This window comes from Lampetra planeri, chromosome 7, assembly GCF_965212315.1.
Source record: "Lampetra planeri chromosome 7, kcLamPlan1.2.h2, whole genome shotgun sequence".
Classification (NCBI taxonomy): domain Eukaryota; kingdom Metazoa; phylum Chordata; class Hyperoartia; order Petromyzontiformes; family Petromyzontidae; genus Lampetra; species Lampetra planeri.
This window is the reverse complement of record NC_136113.1, coordinates 4,594,851-4,614,713: the sequence shown is the minus strand read 5'-3', so window position 1 is coordinate 4,614,713 and position 19,863 is coordinate 4,594,851. Positions and strand designations below refer to the sequence as shown.

Here is a 19,863-nt window from a genome sequence, read left to right as displayed (position 1 = left end):
ATTATTAACAAGGGCGAGGAGTCAATGACTCACCTCACAGAAGCGTGCAATTAGGCACAAAGAATAGAAATTAAAATCTATCCGTTTGACTTGGAATGAGCAAGCGGACCGTTGGGTTTAAATTATAGATCCGGCCAAGTCTGAAATATGAGAATAAAAGCTACGAGGAGGTTCCTCCCCAAGACGAGATCCAGTACTCACTGAAAATAGCGCTGTAATGACCGAATGGATCCGAGTAGTGCCGTCTATTTTGAGCTGAATCTCACCCCGCCAGTGGCACGGTAGTGGCGACACTAAAATAGCAGGCTTTCGATTTTACTGGCAAAGAGGTTCAACGGGAGCTTTTTTTTTGAGCTCCTGAGGAAATTGCAACAATTACAAAGCCATTTACGAGATTTAAGAGGAATATGCCGCCAACATTTAAATGCATTCCCCCCCCCCTGGTCCTGTTCGCCCGCGGCGCCTCATAAGAAAAGATATGGGTGGTAAAATAGAGAATGAGAACAAGAACAACCACATCACTTGGAAACATTTTGTGCTGCGTCTAAACATAAACGCAACTCCGGACGCTGTGCGGGACGGGGTTCAAAGGTGCACGCGGCGCTTGCGGGCGCAGGCGAACGAGGGGACGCAAAACATTGGGCTGTTTGATCGGCGCGTACGGATTCATCGATTGCTCAAAACGGATTCTCCGCGGGTCACGATCGGCGCGGCAGAAACGTGGGGAGCACGAGAACGTACATTTCACAATTCGTGCTAATTATAAGCTGTTGCCCAGGATCGATCAGTCCCCGGGTGGCAAGAGGCGGATGATAAGCGGGAGCGGAAGAAACGGCGCGTGGTCGCACACCGAATCGACGGGACGGGGACCCCACCCCCCTTCCTGCACGGAAGCAGGCGGCGGCCGAGCCGCGACAAAGAGTCCGCCGATCTGAGATCGGCCTCGTCAGCCATCGCCGGCGGACACGGGTAAGACGCCGATGGAAGACGATCGCCCTCGCCTGCGAGGGCCTGGCGAAGAACGAAGGAGGAAGGAGCAGGAGGGGGCAGCGCGTGCAACGAAGATGGCTGCCAGAGTTCGATTCCCAACCACGACCACCACGACTAACAACAATGGCGCGTGACATCCGAAGCGAGCGGTCCTGCCCCCCTTTCGGCGCTTCGCACTCAACGGCGTGGTGAAGTATGGTCAAACGGCGCCCACGACTGACATGGCGTCGGGAACCTTTCATCCAATAGTGGATTGACACAGGGCTGTACATTGTTATTGTTGTTACAGGCAAATATTACTTATCAAATGAACGAGACTACAATGAGACGGACGCAGAAGACACGAACACAGGACAAAGTCGTTTTTGAATTGAACCGCGATCCTGAATCGTGCGGCAAATACTGAACTTACAAGCCCAACGATAAGGTTACCATGATTTATCTGGTTGTTCGTGCGAGGTCATGACTCCTTACACTATGAGACCTCCTTTACCAGTGGCAAAATATGGTAATAGGTTTTTACCCTTTCAACCGGTACAAAAACTGACACCTTTATACAAGGCATCATGTTTGCAATAACCACAACACAAGCAGTCAAAATGCAAACAAAAAGAAACAACTCAGTTTTTGTACCAGTTGAAAGGGTAAAAACCTATTACTATATTTGCCACTGGTAAAGGAGGTCTCATAGTGTAAATGCTTACCCCGAGCTCTCAATACTCTGGTAGTGCGCTGTCTTTGAGTTGTACGCCTTTTGGCGTCATCTGGTCCAACACCAATGGAGACTAGGCTCTAAGAAAAGCTGTCTCGGGTGTGGACCAATCAACTTCAAGGACAGTGCATATCATTATCATCATCAGAGTTGTTTCTTTTTGTTTGCATTTTGACTGCTTGTGTTGTGGTTATTGCAAACATGATGCCTTGTATAAAGGTGTCAGTTTTTGTACCAGTTGAAAGGGTAAAAAACTATTACTATGTCATGACTCCTCTTTAAGAAGCCGGATGAGGTGACACGGTTAGTCTCACTTCCTGGATGTTTATTCGGACTTGCTGGACCTGGTCCTGATGATGTTTAACGCTGTAACGGTATAGACACAGACTGTCGCCCCGGGGTTATGCGGGGTGGCCGAGGTTACATGAGGTAAGCGGTTATGGGGGGAAAATGCCCTAAACCCCACATCTCCGGAAGCCAAGGGCACGACGGAGTCTGGCCTTGACCAGGGGCGGGGTTAGTCGATGGGGCTGTGCGCGATTGGTGGAAATTGAAGTCAACAAAAATTAACGACGTTACGGGGTTCCGATTGGGGGGGCGCTGCACGAGCCAAGTTGATCGATAGAGGCCGTGAGGGCGGTACCAGGTTTGTGTATTTAAGCGAGCGCTACCCGTGTACGGGGGTCGGGGTGGTCGCTGTTCGCCGGGGGTCGGGGGGAGGGGCGGCTGCTGTCGTCCGCACGGCTCGTTGGCCGAGACTGCGGCTGCGTTGAGTCGCTCGGAGCGCTGTCGTGAGCGCAGACCAAGTCCCGAGACTGCCGTTAAGTACCCCGGGGGCTTCTGCTGCGTTACCTCGTCACCCAAGAGTGGGGCGTGCGTAAGGGCTGGTGCGAACGGTCATCGCGGTGTTCTGTGATTGGAGGCATGTGGGGTCGCCGTGTTAAGCCGAACTACGGGGTGATGTAAATGTGTGCTGTTGCTGCTGCCCACAGTTTTTCAGAGTTGGTTGTGCACGGTTGTCAAGAAATTATTATCCGGCGCAGTTGGTTTGCTTCCTCGTGTCGTGTATCAATAGTGCATAAGGGATAAAGGCATAGTTAATACATTTAAAATCTTGTTAAGATTCATTGTATTCCGAATCTAGTTATTGTCCTTCCTTCGGTCGCCTTTAAAGCACATTGAAAAATCCGCATTGGTGCCCTGTAAAAACTTTGATGGAATTGCATGGGAGAGAAAATGTATCCAAAGTCCTCTCTCTTCCATATTAAAAATGAGCAACCCTCACTGACGCAGTTTCAAACAAAACGTCGTGATAATTGTTCTTCGACTTACTGGAGATGTGAAACAGTAATGGCTGGTGCATTTAACGCCTGGACGTCTCGCGTGGCGGTCGGTATTAAGGACCCAAAAAATCATCGTACAAATCATAAACTCGGTCGTGAAAATCAACGCGTTGCGCCAAACTAAAACTAAACATTTTATTTTATTTTACCAGGTAAGGCCCATTGAGCTATATAGCTCTTTATCAGATGCGACCTGGCCACAAACGATAGCCCAATTAAGTTTCTCATCACGTGCAAATGTAGAGCAGCCAAAAACCCAAAGCGCACGTTTCTAAATGTTAAGGGAAAAACCGGAGGACCCGGAGAAAAATCCACGTGACCACGGGGAGAACATGCAAACTCCAAGTACACAGGCGTCAGGGGTCAGGATCGAACCCACCAACCTCCCGCATACCAGGAGACGTAGTTAACATCTCGCCACCGCGGCACCCAACAGCAGCGTCACGACGGAGGCGGCACCCGTCGCCCTCGACTCACCCTTGCCGTGGAAGTGCTTGCGGTAGCAGTAGGCGCCCAGGTCGATGTGCTCGATGATGTAGCGCTTCACCTTCTCGCAGTGCACGGCCTGGCTCTCCCGCGGCACCTCGAGCACCGACACGCCCGCATTGGTGCAGTGGGAGCTCAGCGACCACTCGAAGGACGACGACGCCCCGTCCGCCGCCGACCCGCCGCCGCCCGGCACCGGCCCGCCGCCGCCCGAGCGCGTCAGCCCGATGCGCCGCTCGCCCTCGCCGCCGACCTCGTTGCGGAAGTACGGGCAGCTGTGCAGCAGCTCGCAGCTCTTGCCATCGCCCGTGTCCGGGTCGGGGCACTCGCGGCCGTTCAAGTCTTCCGTGCTGCCCGACGGGGAGCCGCCCGTCCCCGCGATGCTGCCGCTGCTGCCGCCGCCGCCGCCGCCGGGACAAGCGGCGAGGGCCCCGAGGGCTCGCGGGGGTTGCGAGGCGGCCGACGCCCCCGTAGTGGTGTTGACGCGCCGGCCCAGCTGGTGCCGGTTTGCGGCCGCCTCGTTGAGGTCGAACAGGATGCTCTGCACGTCGTAGTGGGCGAAGCACTTCTGGCAAACCCAGGGCGGCTTCGAACCGTCCTCGGAGCGGCCGTCCTCTTGGTCCGACGACTTCTCGGAAGCCGACTCGCCGTCCACCCGGTTTCGCAGTTTGCGGAAGATGGAGCTGTCGCCTGTGTCGGAGCGCGAGCGCCGCTTCAGGGACTTCTCCCTCTCTTTGAGCAGCAGCGCAGGGCTCTTGTCAAGGTCCTGCACCAGCATGGGCCAGTCGGCTAAACTCGGCCCGGGGAAAGCCACCGACGAGTCCTGGCAATCGTCCGCACGGTACCCCCTGAGGAGGCTCGAGTAGCCTTCCGCTGCGACGCCGTAGCTGCCGCCCTGCTTGTCGATCGACGAGGTGCTGCCGTACTCCCGGTGCAGGGAGCCCATCCCGGAATTGGCACTCACGGATATCACGTTGAGGTCCAGGTCGGCCAGCGTCACGTCGCTGTTGCTCCTCTGCCGTTGTGGCGGGTGCGCCGCTTTCTGCGGAGAGGCCGCCGAGTGGTAGCAGTCGGCGGCGTCGGGGCTCCCGCCGTCGTCCCGCGAACGCCGCACAGGCGTCCCCTGCGCGCTCCTCGACGACGACGTCGGCGAGGTCCTGGGCGGTGACGCGGGGAAGGCCCTGGGCGGGACGTTGTCGTACGGCGCCGTCGCGGGGCGTGCGTCCCACGGTGCCATACCCGGCTCCTCGTCGAAATCCTTCTTGGGGGGCCACTCGGACACCCGGGCGCGCACGCCCATGCGGGGCACCGAGGGCGTCCCGTTGGCGTGCGCGGGGTGGCCGTCGGCCTTCGACGACGAGCCCGGTGCGCTGCCGCTGCCGTTTTGCATCCTCAGCCGCCGCGAGTAGAACTCGTCGGCGCGGACGCCGCCCTGGGCCTCCCCGCTGGGCCCGGCCATGACGCCGGGCTCCACCACCCCGACCTTCTCTGCCAGTGCCAAGTGTTTAACGCTGGCCATTGCCCCTACAATGCCTTGCTCTGCCCGCCTGCAGGATGCTATCCATAGCCACCTATCTGATTCCTAATGTCATCGAAATGTGCCAAATTAAATATCAGCAGGCAAAGCAAGCCGTATTAATCATTGCCGAAGCTTTCCAGATGGCGTTAAATGTTACCAAAATATTGCGGCCGGTCTAAATTGTTTCCATAATGTTTTCCTTTCAAAGCTTGGTCTTTAAGCAATAAACAAACATCGTCCATCTCGGCAAACTGGGCAGACTCATGCCGGCGTTCAGGGCGGCACGACGACGCCGCCTCCTCCTCGTCGTCACGCGAGACGCTCACGACCAGAATTGGCGGCGACGCTGCAGTCCCTCGCCCACGCAGCCTCCCTCGGTCCGTCTGCGACACAAACATTTCGGTTACAAATTCGGTTACGAACTGATTTTCTAAAAAGACAATTCAATCAAGCGCACGGCTGACATGCGTGAAATCAATTTTTTTTTATGCAATCACGTGCAGTTTGTCAATGTACATATATTTAGTTTTTTTAAATTAAGGTTATCTAGTAAAACATAACGTGATCTTCCATTTATAATTAAATATCTAAAAGCAATAAACACTTCTGGCCCAAACCAAGGCAGAATAACGACCCCGCACAAAACGACGGCCAGGAAACGAAACATTAATCGGCACATTTTGTGACAAAGCACATCACGGCACCGTGGCCCCTACGAGTGTGCAGTGCACATTAAAAGCCACATCGCGTGGATTACATTCTCTAATATGTTACACGTTGTGCACAGACACGGGGTAGCGTGATCGTTCGTCTCCGGAATGCGCCTGCCTGCCAATGAACGGCCGTTTCGAATGCAGTGTGTGGCTCACAAAGCCTTATTCTGAGCCCCTCAAAGATCCAATCAAGGCGTAAAGATCAGACGTGTCATTTTGGAATGTTTTTTTTTTCCAAAGCGAGTGCTGCTATTCCCCAGACGGCACACCAAGCCATCTACCAATTTCCTGGAACAGCTGTGCCCTGCCAATGGATTCTGATATTTTTAAGTCACGGGCGCCTGATCGCCACGCGTGCCACAGTGGCAGCCAATTTGCAGAGTCGGCCGTGCGGAGCAGGGTTCAGCGCTACCTGGGCCCTTGGAAAAGATCCTAAGGACCTTTGAATGGCGACGCAAAGTGAAGCAGGGCAATGTCGCGCTGGGAAACATAAAAACCGGACGACGCGGCGGGGGTCGCGTCACCGTGGCCAGTGGCGGCCCTGCGTGGCTTTTGGCTTGCGACTCGGGGGTTTTTGTCCACCAAGCGAACAATGTTTTGTTGGATTTGGCCGCCGTGTGCACTTCCGCACCCATGCATGTGGGCCACATTAATAACAATAGTCATGTTGCATTTGTACATAGCTTGCGCGGTCTGTTCATGGAAATTGCATCTCAAAACGCCGTAGTATTTGTAACGCGCACAGTTTTCGCACGGAGGCGCGGACAACCACAGATAACGGATTCCAACAATTACCCATGATTTGTGGTCCTAGATTTGGATGTTTAGCCGACTATTAACACATTAGTAAGAATTAGGCACTGAGGATGTATCAAAGTTGTACGATTTCTAATTCACCGCACGAGTTAAAAAAGAATATAGTAATGTTTAGCAGAATACATTTCTGCTCTTTTTACTTTATAGTTACCAACACATTAGAATCCTTTATATATATAAAAAAAATATCCTGTATGTAGCAATTATGTTAAATGCATGCAGCTGATGTTAAGAAAAAATAACAAATTAGGCTAAATTCAATATTTCTCAATACAAATTAAAATTCGCAGCAAAGTGCCCACGCGTTAGCCTGGTGACCATCGCTCTCGGCCGTCAATGCACTTCAATGACACACGGACACAATTCCCCCTCCCCGCGTCGAGACGTGGTCAGTCGCCAGGATTGCCACGTGACGGCCACTCACATTTTCTCAAAGAGCCACCCCCCAACCGCCGCGGACAAGGAGGGGGGGGGGTCCCCAGCCTCTTGTCACAGCTTTCGCCAACACCCAGCAGTGCGGCCCAACAAAAGTCCTACAAAGCACCCCCCCCCACCCCCCCAAGCCAAACGGAACAACTTTTACGACCTCCAAAAGACTTCCCCAACAACTGCTCTCACCACTCAACCAGCCTTCAACCGCAACGAAGGCTCTCGCTTACCCCAAGCTCACGAACGCGCCCACCACTGGGGTGGGCATGGGCTGCTGGCTGTTGATTTGTGAACGCAGCGTGGGTGACGCCCTGTTGAAGTGGCCGCTGTTATTGCCTCCTTGCTGCAGGAAATCGGCCACCAAAAACCAACCATTTACACCCGCAAGCAAGCGAAGATCCGCTTGAATGTGCGAGCTGTTACGGGCGACTTTAAAAGTCGGTAAACTCGTGCCGTTCAATGTAATCGTGCGTGTACTTTTTCGCGACACATACGGACCCGAATAGCATCTGAAATGTTTCCAAAACGGTCGAAACGCTTTACCTTGTCGATTTGCCGCTCTGTTGGCGATGGCTACAATCGCGCATACTCACACTAAGCGAAAAATGTCAGGCCAAAAAGGAACATTCTCCTACGCACAGAAACGCCACACACGCACGCGACAACGTTCCCTTGTTCTGCATGCAATGTGAAGGACTGCAAAGCTGCCTTCCAACTGCAAACATGTTCACGTCGTATTTTATTAAAGCAGCGTGTGGCAGCTGGCACCTTGGAGGATCCTGGGTGGGTTCAAATCCGGACTTCAGCTGACCATGATCAAACTCGGTTAACAAGCGAAGGGGGGCGATGGTCTTCGCCCGGTTACCTATTCTAAAAAAAGTCGTCATTTAAAATCATGTTTTGAGACTTTAACGTGAATAAATTCCAGCTATGACAATTAAAATATGAACTCGAGTGTTATGTGATGAACATTTTACTCTGCGGCAGAACTGGAGAGAAACTGCTGTCCCCTAGTAATAAAGAAAGCAGTCACTTTTAGTGATCTAAGAACTATTTCTGTGACACCTGCTTCCATGAACCGTTTGCTAACAACTTCGCCGGTGAGATCTCCAAACGGATTCTTAGTCTTAGGACAAAACTACGGGAGGTCGATCGGGAAGGAGGGGGGGGGAAACACAGTGCGTGCCAAACACCACAGTGTCCGTCCTTCAACATTCCCAGCAGTTTGTCCGTCTTCTCAGCTTCGGGCTCGATAACACCGCCCCCCCCAACCCCTCCCCCATCTTCGTGGTGTCCCCCCCGCCTGAATGTTTGCGGCCACTGTTTTATCAGTTACACGGCGGCCCACTGGCAACAGCTGCCACATTCGGCAGTTGCATCGATCTTGGCAGCCTGGCCTTAGCCGGCACGGTGCCGTGCCATGCTGTGCTCGAGCAATGCTGTTATGTTTTGGCCGCAGCCCTCGAGGGCTGCTGCTGCTGCTCGTGTCACAGTTGGAATGCCACTTACGTATATCTGTTATGTAACTGGCATCTGAAAGCCCTGGGGGCCACATATGTCCACAAACATTGCCCCCATGTACCTCTTCTTTCCAGCCAGCTCCTTTTCTATGCCTGTATTTAACCCAGCTTGGAATAGTGCACTTAATCAGGCAATGGTAAAAATGGCAGCTGATGCGTTCCAACTGTGCAATGTAGCATGTGATGTTGCGCTCGTTTAAGATGTGGCTATGAATTGAGCGTTAACCCCAATATAGAATATCCAAGTCCGGTGGTTTTGGAAAAAACTTTTCTAGAACGGATGGAGAAAGGATTTCCAAATGTGGCTTTATGCAAGCAAGCACATGGAAACGAGAAATAGCGGTAGAGCAAAGATGGGCTCCGACCGACAGGGGATACAAGTAAAGCCAGCCGTAAAGCTGGCTCAAGACATCAAGGTCTCCACCGTTCTCATCGTCCCAAAAAGACGACGGATGGTAACTAACGAGAGGAGAAATGTATTTCCTTTAACTGTACTGTCCTGGCGAATCCCACGCGTATACTTGACCCTGGGCACCGTCTCAGCCACGGGTTTTGCCGGCGGGTCAAAACAACTTTTGCCACTAAAGCCGGGCACCCTTCTCTGGAATTCTGCGGTCGAGAGGAGGCTCGGCTGCTGAACGACGACGGCCAAGCGGGGCACCAAGTACAAAGCATGCACCGCCAACCCCGCGCCACTTGTTTGTGGAAGGCATCATCGAAGGCTGTCGTTGACCCCCCCCCAACCCTCGCCGCCGCCCCTTCATCTTCAAGGCAGCCTCGCTAAAATGTAGCCTCTTCCGTTTAAGTGCAGCGGGGGAAAATGAAACAAATGAATGCGAATAGTTAAAGTGCGCTCGATGCGATCGCACGCCCGTCGTCGGGCACCTTTACGAGCCTACGCTTTCATCGCTCAAGGTTCCGCGAACGCGAAAATGTCCAAGTCCAAAGCTCGCACACGCCTTTGAAGGATGAAGTCAATTTGAAATTGGCGTGCGCGGTGATTGATATGGAAAGAAGTTTTGTGCCAAGAGACCGCTTGACCTTAAATCGCCGCATGCGAAGCAAAATGCCGTCTCGGGAACAAAACCGATATAGCAACATTTATAAAATAAAAACGTTGTGCCCGCGTGGTGCGGCATGTCGACATAAAGGAAGTGCCGACTTCTATGAAATGCCAGCAGTTTAATTTTCTAAAGTAATGCTGGCATGGGCAGTCGTACTGCCAATTACTTGCAAATGGACACACAAAAAGTCTAGCACTTTACCACCGCACATTCACACGTGGCTTATGATGCAATCCACTATCGCCAATACCGAAAGCGGTGTAGTCAAAAAAGCCTTTGTCGCCACTGGATATGAATGAATAACTTTGTTCTTCCATAATTTTCATCGTGCGGTTTGCCAACCTCCAACACAAGCATGCATTCGAAATACAATCAGGCACGGTGCGATTGTCACTCGGAAAGCTGCCGTTTCCATCCCAACTTCCCCTCTCGTGCGACGTGTAAACAGCCCTATTGCAGGTGCGGCGGTTAACGACTGCGACCCACCGACTGTGAGCGCGTGACGGACAAGAAAGCCGCTCGCATGTGCCAGTCTCACCACAACATCTGGGTGTCAAAGTCAGTCGATACTCGACACAGTGTTGGCTCTGAAATTGAATGTCCTGTAATTACCAACAACCCGGAGTCAATATGTCAAGGCGATGGTTATTGGCAAGGCACTAGAGAAGTGTTCATCCTAGCCAAGGTCATTCCACCCCCCAATCCCCAACCCCCCAACTCGAGTTCTGCCGTAGAGAGGCCCCCACCACGACACCACCGCCCTATTTCGCAAACCAACACAATGCGAAACGTGACCTAACGCTCATCAACTCCTCGGTACAGTGCAGCAATTAGTCCCCCTTGTCTAAACACGCATATGGTGGTATTGCAAGACACACACACACGCACGCATGCGCGAACGCACCGAAACAAAACTAAAACGTACGGGGGGGGGGGGCGGGGGGTACGCCTGGTGAAGTTTAAGTCTAAGCAGCGGCACAATCAGAAACACTCTGAGGTTTGGCGTCGGTAAACTGTCGACGGTGCTCAACTGCCTGCAGGTCATGCGTGGCTCATGCCGGGAGCCCCATACAATCTGTTGTGTGGGAGGGAAGGCCGGACCCCACGTCCCGTCATCGAGGGGAGGGGAAGCACTCCCCCCCCCCCACCCCGAGCTGTTGAAAAAGTCCGTGACGAGTGTTTTCTGTAAGCGATCAAATTTTGTGCTTTAGCTCAAAGCCGCGTGTGCCTTGATGCCGAAAAGCCATGGCGGTCAATTATACATCTTCTTAAAGTAGGAAGCGGGCAATCCACTGTGAACATGCTTCGTGAACTTCAACAAGCATTACCTCTGCCTCTCCTGCTGCAACTGGATGCATTCCCACTTTTTTTTATTTAAATTTTTACATTTTTCCGGACGTGCAGTTTTGTAGACACTTTCAGTTTTTTTGGGGCATTAGACTCAAGCTGTTTGCCCTGTGTATCGGGCGACACTGGCTTGAAGAGCGATCACTCGCTCAGGACTCACGCCCCCACAGCGGGCACACGGACACCCGCAAATTGCACGAGCAAATTAAGGGCAGAGTGCCACAAACCTGAGATAATCGTCGCCGCACGTAATCATCGTATCAAATGTTTGTGGAGTCACTTAAAGCACGGCCCAAAATCTTTTCACCCGAGGCATCTGAGGCACAACCGCGGCACGATGACCTTCGCCCGAATTCCCACCCAAGTTGGCGAGCCGGTAGGCTGCTGTCGGTTCGGTTTGCCGCACAATAATGAGGAAGCCTGTGTCGCCAACGCCAACGAATGAAAGGGATTACGCCTAATCTCGTGCAAGCCTCGTCTTTTGTGGCCGAGCAGAGCAGATGGCAGCCCACAAAGCAGGCTTTCTAACCGGGCGAGCGGGCGGCCTTCTCACAGGCCGAACCGGGCGAGCGGGCGGCTTTTCTCACAGGCCGAACTGGGCGAGCGGGCGGCCTTTCTCACAGGCCGAACTGGGCGAGCGGGCGGCCTTTCTCACAGGCCGAACTGGGCGAGCGGGCGGCCTTTCTCACGGGCCGAACTGGGCGAGCGGGCGGCCTTTCTCACAGGCCGAACTGGGCGAGCGGGCAGCCTTCCCACAGGCCGAACCGAAGGCACGGACAGAGCAGGGTTGGAGCGCGGGCGAGCAGCAACCAAGAGCACGGAACCACCTTCCCGCGAATCCGAAGCCAATTATTCCCAGGTTCCAATGTTCTGATGCCACAAGCAGCCCGGACATCTCTAACAGCTTTGGTCTCATTAGCCGTTTACTTCATTCCCCCCCTCACTCATTAAAATGTTAATGGGGGTGCAGCGGCGCGTCTGGGAAGGTAACGGTGCAGACGCACGGCGCTTTAAGCACCGGCGAGCCAACGGACGAGCGAGGCGGAGCGCGGGCGCCACCGGACGCGGTTTCCACGCCCGGCTGGTAGGGATGCTCACACCGGCGGCTCTCGAGGGCGCCTGCCAAAACTTCCTCGGCGCCGTGCACGCACCGCACAAAAACCCCGGCCGCCGGCCGGTGGCCTGCGACTTCGAGCGGCTAGCGGCTCGCGGCCGTGAGTGCTGTCACCGGCGGGGTGCAGCGCTGTGCGACGGCGCCCGCCGAGACGAGACGCCTGCCCGACACCGCATCCTCGTTGCGCATACCTGAGCACGCGGCCGTGTGTTTGCGGCCAATCCGATGCTTAATGTCATTCAGCAGTAGCTCATTAAATTGCAAAATAGGCAAACCCTGGCCTTTTGCGACCAGCCCAGCGGAAAATGTTATCAGCCACCCACGTTATTGTATAATGATGCCATTTGCCGTGAATAAGTAGGGGTGGGGGTATCAGTGACGCGCGGCGGATTCATAATTACGTCAACAGATACCGTTAGAGCGGAATATGGCAAGTATTTCCCTCCCAAAATACAGCGGTAAAAACAATAATAAAGGCATAGCACAGAGTATTCGCAAAAAAATCTATATTGTACCACTTTAGCATTTACACTCTATTACAGACTAATAATAATCATGAGCATTTGAATTGGAAGAAAAGTTAATAACTGGCAAAACAAAACAAAATCAGACCATCACTCTCAGATGTAGCGATGCACACTTTAATCTTATGGCGGTACCCCGGGGTACCATAGTACCGCGGCTCTCGCATAATGTCCGTGATGCAGTCATTTTTAGTCTGTTGATGGTCGGCGATGCGGCAATCGACTCATCTCGACGAGCTGTACACGATGCACCACCACGGTGCGTAGCGCGAGCCTTCAGGGTTTCAGCGCAATCGTCCTCGCTGCGTTTTGACATCGCGGAGTGGCACTGATTTCGGATTGATGGGTACCCCAGTCGCGGAGTAAAGTACGCCCCTGGGAAAAATTGTGTCCCAGAAATACAATACTTATTTGCCTCGGCCATTTTGTATTATTTGGTACCCCGGGGTACCGCCATGAGGATCACTTATAAATGGAACAAGCACACACTCCATGGTTAACAATTTTGTACAAATTGCACCGCAAGTGATGAATATTATTTGCACATTACCTTAGCTGCACAACACAGCCCACAGCCCTTGAACTTGTCCAAAATTGAACAAACATAAGAGGGCGAGCGAGAACTCCGTCAAATGAAAACGCTTTACACGGTACAATCCCCGATACTGCTACCGCAACGGTACCTCCATAAACCATCATCACACGAACTCCGGTCATCCCTCGCAGAGGCTTTTGGCTCGCCATCGAACAAAGACGGTCACCGCATCGCGCGCTTTCAGATGCGCTTCTGCAACCGTCTGGAAAGCTCTTCCTTCCGATATCAGAGACTGAAAACTAATTTCTTTAGAACTGCTTTTAGTGTTTACTTTGTTGTCCTTCGCCCGCACCTTCAAATACCACGGTTAGCTACGTATGGTGCGAAGGAAGTTCACCGTACATACAAATACAAGCGGTGGAGTTGGCGTGGGGCACAGCAGCGGGCAATTTCCACACCACAGAGTTTACCTTCCACAGGCAGCGTCTCACAAGCAGCGGAACTGAGCCCACGTCCTCCGCTGAGCTTGGGAAAGCGAGCACTGGGTGAGTGAGAGCTGCTGGGGTTGGGCTGGGCCGGGATGTTGGGGGGGGAGGAGGAGGAGGGAGAGAGTCGGGTTAGCGGGAAGAGAGAAGCCGAGGGAGTGGAGGAGAGGAGCCAGGGGAGGGCGAGCTGGGGGTAGGGGTGGCACAAGGCCCTGCAGACTGACCTTGACAGGAAAGACTAAACGATCGCAGAGTTGACAAAGCGAGGGAGCGCGTGCGGCTACTTGCAAGGATGCGGCGAAATTGGCGGCTTCTCATGTCTGGCCATTCGCAACGCCTCGCTGGACTGGCATTAAAACCGCCGAGGCCACTTACTGACGCAGCGACAAAAAAAGACACGTGCAGATGCTAGCGGCAGTACCACACACGGGATCATTTGTAAGCGAACAGATTAGGGCGTTCGTGCTCATGCCGAATTCTACAACGCTCTGTATTCACGAGCCTTGGGCCCCGTTCCACTTTGCTGCTGTGATCTGGGTTTATTTAGAGCGGTTTTCTTGTCCGTTGGGCATGCCCATGGCTAAAATCTTGACCATCTGTCCCCTTTCTATAACTTTCCATCCCTCGGTCTCCCTCCCTCCCCACTCCACTCTCCCTTTCTCCTCCTCCTCCTCTCTTTCTCTTCCACCCCCCTCTCCCAGCTGGCTATATTTACTCAAGAATTCCAGATACTCCTGGGTGTCCAATCCTAGCGCGAAACCGAACTCGGCGAGATAGCGAATCGGCATGCCGTGCCTGTGCCTCGGCGACACTTCTCCTGCCAATAGAAACACCTTGCCGCTACGGGGGAGGACCGGGGCCGCTGCGGTGGACGGAGGCCGCGTGAGAGTTTCTCCTCTCGGCCTTCCATTGCACCTGTAACTCCCTGCAGCGTGCGGTCCCACAGCGGCGCACGGCGAAACATGCGTGCCTTGTAACGAAACGATAACGGTCCTCTGTTTACCTAGGCAAGCCTCGCAGAGGCCTTACTCCACGCTCTGCAAGGAGAGCTGCACTTGGAATGTTTTCCACAATGCCTGAATTAAACCATTTGGGCTTTGCGAATATTAGTCCAGTGTACCCAGAGAAAGCCCGGTAATATTTATTTTGAATGTTTTTCTACGTGACTTTACCGAAAGAACCAAAGAGTAATTCCTGCAGTCACGAAAGCTCCAAATCAAGTTTAATATAAAGGGCTTAACACAAAGAGAAATGCACATCTTAGATTGAAACCCATTTGCTGTACAGCCATACACTGGCCACCTCTGGACCCAGGGGTTGGGAGTCTCATGCATCATGACTTCTGTGCGATCCACCAATTCCATGGCTAAATTGGTAGAAAAATGGCCTGTGTATAGCAAAACCACACCATACCTCAATGGTAAGTGCACAAAAGGAATTACACTTCGGGTTGAGGAACAAGACTACTGCAAATAATCCAAAAATATATATTGCGCGTAGAATTACAGGCTACGATAGAGCACTTGAACAAATTGCATTTTAAAAAGCGTATCGTCACTATGCTGCATTCAAACGCTTTTGACGCCGAATTTAAATGACCTCACGAGCAGGTAACATCAAAACAGCGCAGGCTCCCGGGAAAGTGGGTTCTCTTGCACGGGGACGGCGACGTGCATGCACCGCACAGAACGCACCCCGCTCTCACGTAACGGCGCAGCATTTGTTATTTTTCGCTTAATGCCGCAGCGAAGAGAAAGTCTGACGGAAAGAGGTCTGTATCGGCGTGACGGATGAGACGGCAAGCGGGGGGCGAGCGGGCCCTCTCTCGACTGATCGTTAGGATGGCCACACGAGTGCCTTTTAACGAACACTCCACCGGGGTTTGTTTGCCACCCGACAGAGAGAGGCGGCCGTAGGGGGACGACGCGGGGGAGGTTGGAGACACTCAAAGCCCGAACCAACATTGACATTTTGTCACCGGTCAACAGAGCGAAACAACATTGCCTACGAGCAGGACCACACACCTGCTCATGACAGACAGCCAAGTAAACTATAGCACTGCCTCTACTACGCTGCAATACGCAGCGTTTTATAAAGCAATTGGAGAGATGGCATTGCCCATTGTCTCAATCGAAATACATGATCCTGTGGAGGAAACTCCACATTCTCACAGCAGGATGCAATTCTATAGAATAACAATGGTTTTGACTTGCTATCAAGTTTTGCAGTCCCACCCCATGGCCGAGCGAGCCAAGACCAAACTGGGATTTCAACGGAGTGACACTCAAAGCGCCGCACAGATAGAATCAATAATTCACACTACATCTCACATCCCAAGCCAAGAACACCTGCTAGGCAGTCTCAAAGGCAGCCTCCCATCCAAGTACCAACCAGTCTCAAATCCTGCTTAGCATCCAAGATCTGATGAGGTGGGGGGCCACGGTGGCGAGATGCTGATTCCCTCGCCTGGTATGCAGGAGGTCGTGGGTTTATTTGGAGTTTGCACGTTCTCCCAGTGGCCGTGCGGATTTCGCTCCGGGTCCTCTGGTTTTTCTCTCCAAATTTAAAATCAACACGCGTTCAGTGTATTTGGTTGCTATAAATATCCTCATGATAAACAACTTTGTTGAGCTATCATTTGTGGCCAGGTCACTTCTAAGAAAAGAGCTATATAGCGGAGTGAGGCTTACCCGGTAAAAAAAATGTTGTTTAATTTATTCAGAGTGATGTGGTAGTCAGCCCTCGCCCGGTTAGAGACATCTCCGACGTCCAAATTGTAAACATCATGGTGTGCAAACGTCTTAGGTACACGAAACATCACACCACTGGGAACACGTTGTATAAACAGTACAGTGTGTGTGTGTGCCCTGTGTTTTTTTTTCCTTTTGGCAAAATCGTTGGGACCGTTACTGTAATCCCAGCTGCTGCAGAGATTAGCGGTGTTTGAGTTTCTGATTAACACGCGTGTGTGCTTGTGCACTCTCCACGCATGAACGCCACAGAGAGCACCGTCAGCTGCCGCACTACATTAGCCAAATGAAAACGGCACATATCACACGTAATGCAGGCAGCCAATGAAGCATGACTGAGCCTTTATGACCCAAACCTTAATCCATTTCAACCGTTAGTGCAAATTAAAACAGTGCACCTTTCGCTTTCAAAACAGACCTCACGATATGTTTTTTTGCTTTGTCTTTTTCATTTCTAATTTAATTCCTCCCCTACCACCCCCACCAAATCGCAAATTAGGCATCGGAGCAGTGCAATCCTTAAAAAACCCAAGGAAGTGAACGCTACAGAGCTACCTCTAAGATCGGGAGGGGGGCAGCACTATCCCACTGGCTGTCAACTAGAGCGACGTTTCATCGCGTGACAGTCAAACCAATATTGAAATTCTCAGAGCTGGAATTTTGCCGAATTAAGTGAAAACCCACATCATGGTGGTGCTATTTTTTTGCACAGCCATTGGTGGCCAGGCCAATACCAATAATTATGAGCAGCTGGCTGGGATTTGGAAATCAGCGCTCTGACCTCCGATCCATCCAACCATCTCAGTTTTGTTGTTGTTGTTTGTTTCATCGAATGAGCATTTCAAAGATTATGTTTGCATCATCACCCTTTAATGGGAATGTCACACCGGTCAAAAAACACTGCTGGCACAATCCCCAAATTGCCCGGCCGTGCCGGTGACCCACAAACCACGCGGACTCACCGAGCCGCCGCCACTGCCGCGCAAACCGCGACACGCACGAGCGCAGCTCCCAAAAGCAGGCGTCAGCATACAATCGATAACAACGCCAGAGTGGCCATCTTATTTCAGGCAGCACAGGTAGCCGCGCACTAACTCGTCCTGGGGGACAGGACAGACTGCGAGCGCGGAGACACTCTCGGGACAGACTGCGAGAGTAGCGGCGCCGAATTCCGCTCCCGCTCCTTTCCGCACAGCGGCTGGAGAAGTCGGCTTGGATTTTCATGTGCAGCACGTACGGCACTGCGAGGTTCGCTATGGGAGGGGGGGGGCACGGACCCGCGTACAAGCCTGCGCCTGCGCAGGCCGAGCTCTGGGAAAGCGTTACGCAAAGTGGCACGACTGTGCAGGCCCTCGCGTCAAGGTCAAGCCTCTCATTTTCTCGCAGCTAATTAGAAGCTCGAGGGCAGAGAGCGCCTCGCTTTGAACCGCCTGGTGGAGCGAGTGGTGCGGACATTACCGCAGGCACCGGGGTCACAGACGCCCACCAGCACCGGCGGCGAGCGAGCGCAGTCATTCGTGGTGTCGCAGCCTTTTGAAGATAACGAGAATTATTTGCGGCGCGCTGCGCTTTCCCCGACGGTGGACTGCCACGCGCATTTCATTAGTCGGTCGACATGCAAATTAATAAATTACATGGAAGGGGGGGGGGAAGTAAGATTACGATGGGAACAACCCACGTGTGATGGAAGAAAAGTATAATTCTAAAACAAAATCGCTGACGTTCTGATCATAATGGCTTCCTGGGGATTTTACCTCCCCAATCCATTTTTGAAACGCGCGTGTTCAGCGCCCGCCTTGTAGTTCTCACTCGGCTCCGTGCGACTCCTCATTGATCGCGCCGACCCGGCAAGCGTGCGCGCTCCGATTTGTGCATTTTCAAAACGTGGAGCGTAAAGCGGGGAAAATAAAATGTCAGCAGTTTCACGTGATGTTCCACTACTTTTGATCTTTTTCAAAATAAAAATAAAAGCCCTCGGAGATGCTATCTCTGTAACCTGACTCGCAACATGGCGAAACAGAATAAGATGAAGGGGGCTAGCCATCGAAGCGTAACATTCACTACAACGCCGGCAGAACACAGAGCACCACGGCCCAGAGGCTCCCAAACTTTTTACGACAAAGGACCCCTTACAGCGACTCTCAAAATCACATCGATTTACTGACCGTCGGCATCACATGGCTGCATTGTACGCATTGCTGCGTAGCTGTATGGGACGTTGTTGTATGTGGCGTTGTTGTATGTGGCAATGTAAAGGGATACGTTCATGTCGTGGCTTTTTGTGTGGTCTTTTTTTTCACGTCATTGAGGAAAAGAGAATTTTCACCTGACTTTTCTGGAAAAATCCTTAAAAATGTCCTTTTTTTTTCTTTGACACAGGAGAAGGCCCGCTTCCCCAAACACATGGCTGACGTCACGTGACAGTGGACCTGATATGTTTTTTTCAGAGCTGGAATTGTGGCGAATAAAGCGCGAAAACATTTACTTTACGTGAGGGGCTTTGAGTGCAGTCATTGGGTGACTGGCCTGAGACCGATCAACTCTCTGTAGCTTAAGAGCCTTGCATTTGAACTCGGGATTTTCGTTATCGCTGGCTCAGCACTCCGAACACCGAACCACCTGGCCGCACCTCCCTTCCCGCTGCAATAAAAAAAAACCCACACCCAAAATTTATCGCAAGACTTATTTTCCCGTGGCGCTGTAAAGATTCCATTTGGATCAACGTGCCAAGTTGCGTGGGCAGCCTCAGCGGCCTACGCGACGAGCCCATCGAGGTACCGCAGTGAGCATTCACAAACGGCAGCCGTCGAGGAGGCACAAACTGAATAGACGAGACGAACCAATCCATCGCTACCTCGTTCATGAGCGGCGGAGCGGCTCCGTGAAGACGTCGATTGTTTATTTTTTTCTTTTACAAGGAAGCACCCAGAGTCAAATCACACGACAGGCGCGAGGGCGCGAAAAACACAAACGGGAACGATTGTGCAAGAACGGCCGCAAACAAGACGAAGGGCGCCTTCCCGCCGGAGTATCCGGGCCGCAACAACGACGGCACCTTTAGAGGCGAAGAGAGAAAGGGGCCGTCCATAAATGACGTCACGCGATTTTGGACGATTTTTCCCCCCCCCACCTCGTCACACGGCGTCACAAAAAGTCAGACCCCCCCCCTCACATATGACGTCACACAGCTCTGCCCCCCCCCACCAAAACCATATTTCCATTTTGAAAATAAAACATGCTTCAAATCGCTTTAAACTATTGTCATTGTAGTGCGTATTTAATGTGGCGCTGCACTATGATGTTGTAAGAGAAAACATTTATTAAAAAGTCTATTTAATTAAGTAGAACGTGTTGTCCATATTTATTTAAAGTTGCACATTTAGATATGATGTCACATTTCTCACCCCCCCCCCCTCGTCACACATCGTCACAAATATCTGCCCCCCCCCCCCTCCTAGGTGCGTGACGTCATTTATGGATGGGCCAAAGTGCGGCGAGGTCACGCGGTGAGCCGAG

General features: G+C 52.5%; 1 protein-coding gene across 5 annotated transcripts in view; it reads right to left on the bottom strand.

Annotated features, from left to right (window-relative positions):
- LOC144719813 (signal-induced proliferation-associated 1-like protein 2) overlaps positions 1 to 19,863 on the bottom strand; it is a 103,461-nt gene that overhangs the window by 66,927 nt on the left and 16,671 nt on the right. For 3 of the 5 annotated variants that reach the window (XM_078596023.1, XM_078596019.1, XM_078596022.1), the window contains exon 2: positions 3,523 to 5,433. In XM_078596023.1, the coding sequence (XP_078452149.1) occupies positions 3,523 to 5,050 (1,528 nt within the window). In that variant the 5' untranslated portion in view covers positions 5,051 to 5,433. Of the gene's footprint in view, positions 1 to 3,522; positions 5,553 to 13,582; positions 13,712 to 19,863 lie in introns of those variants that run through there. The other 2 variants (XM_078596020.1, XM_078596021.1) reach the window with 2 other exon arrangements.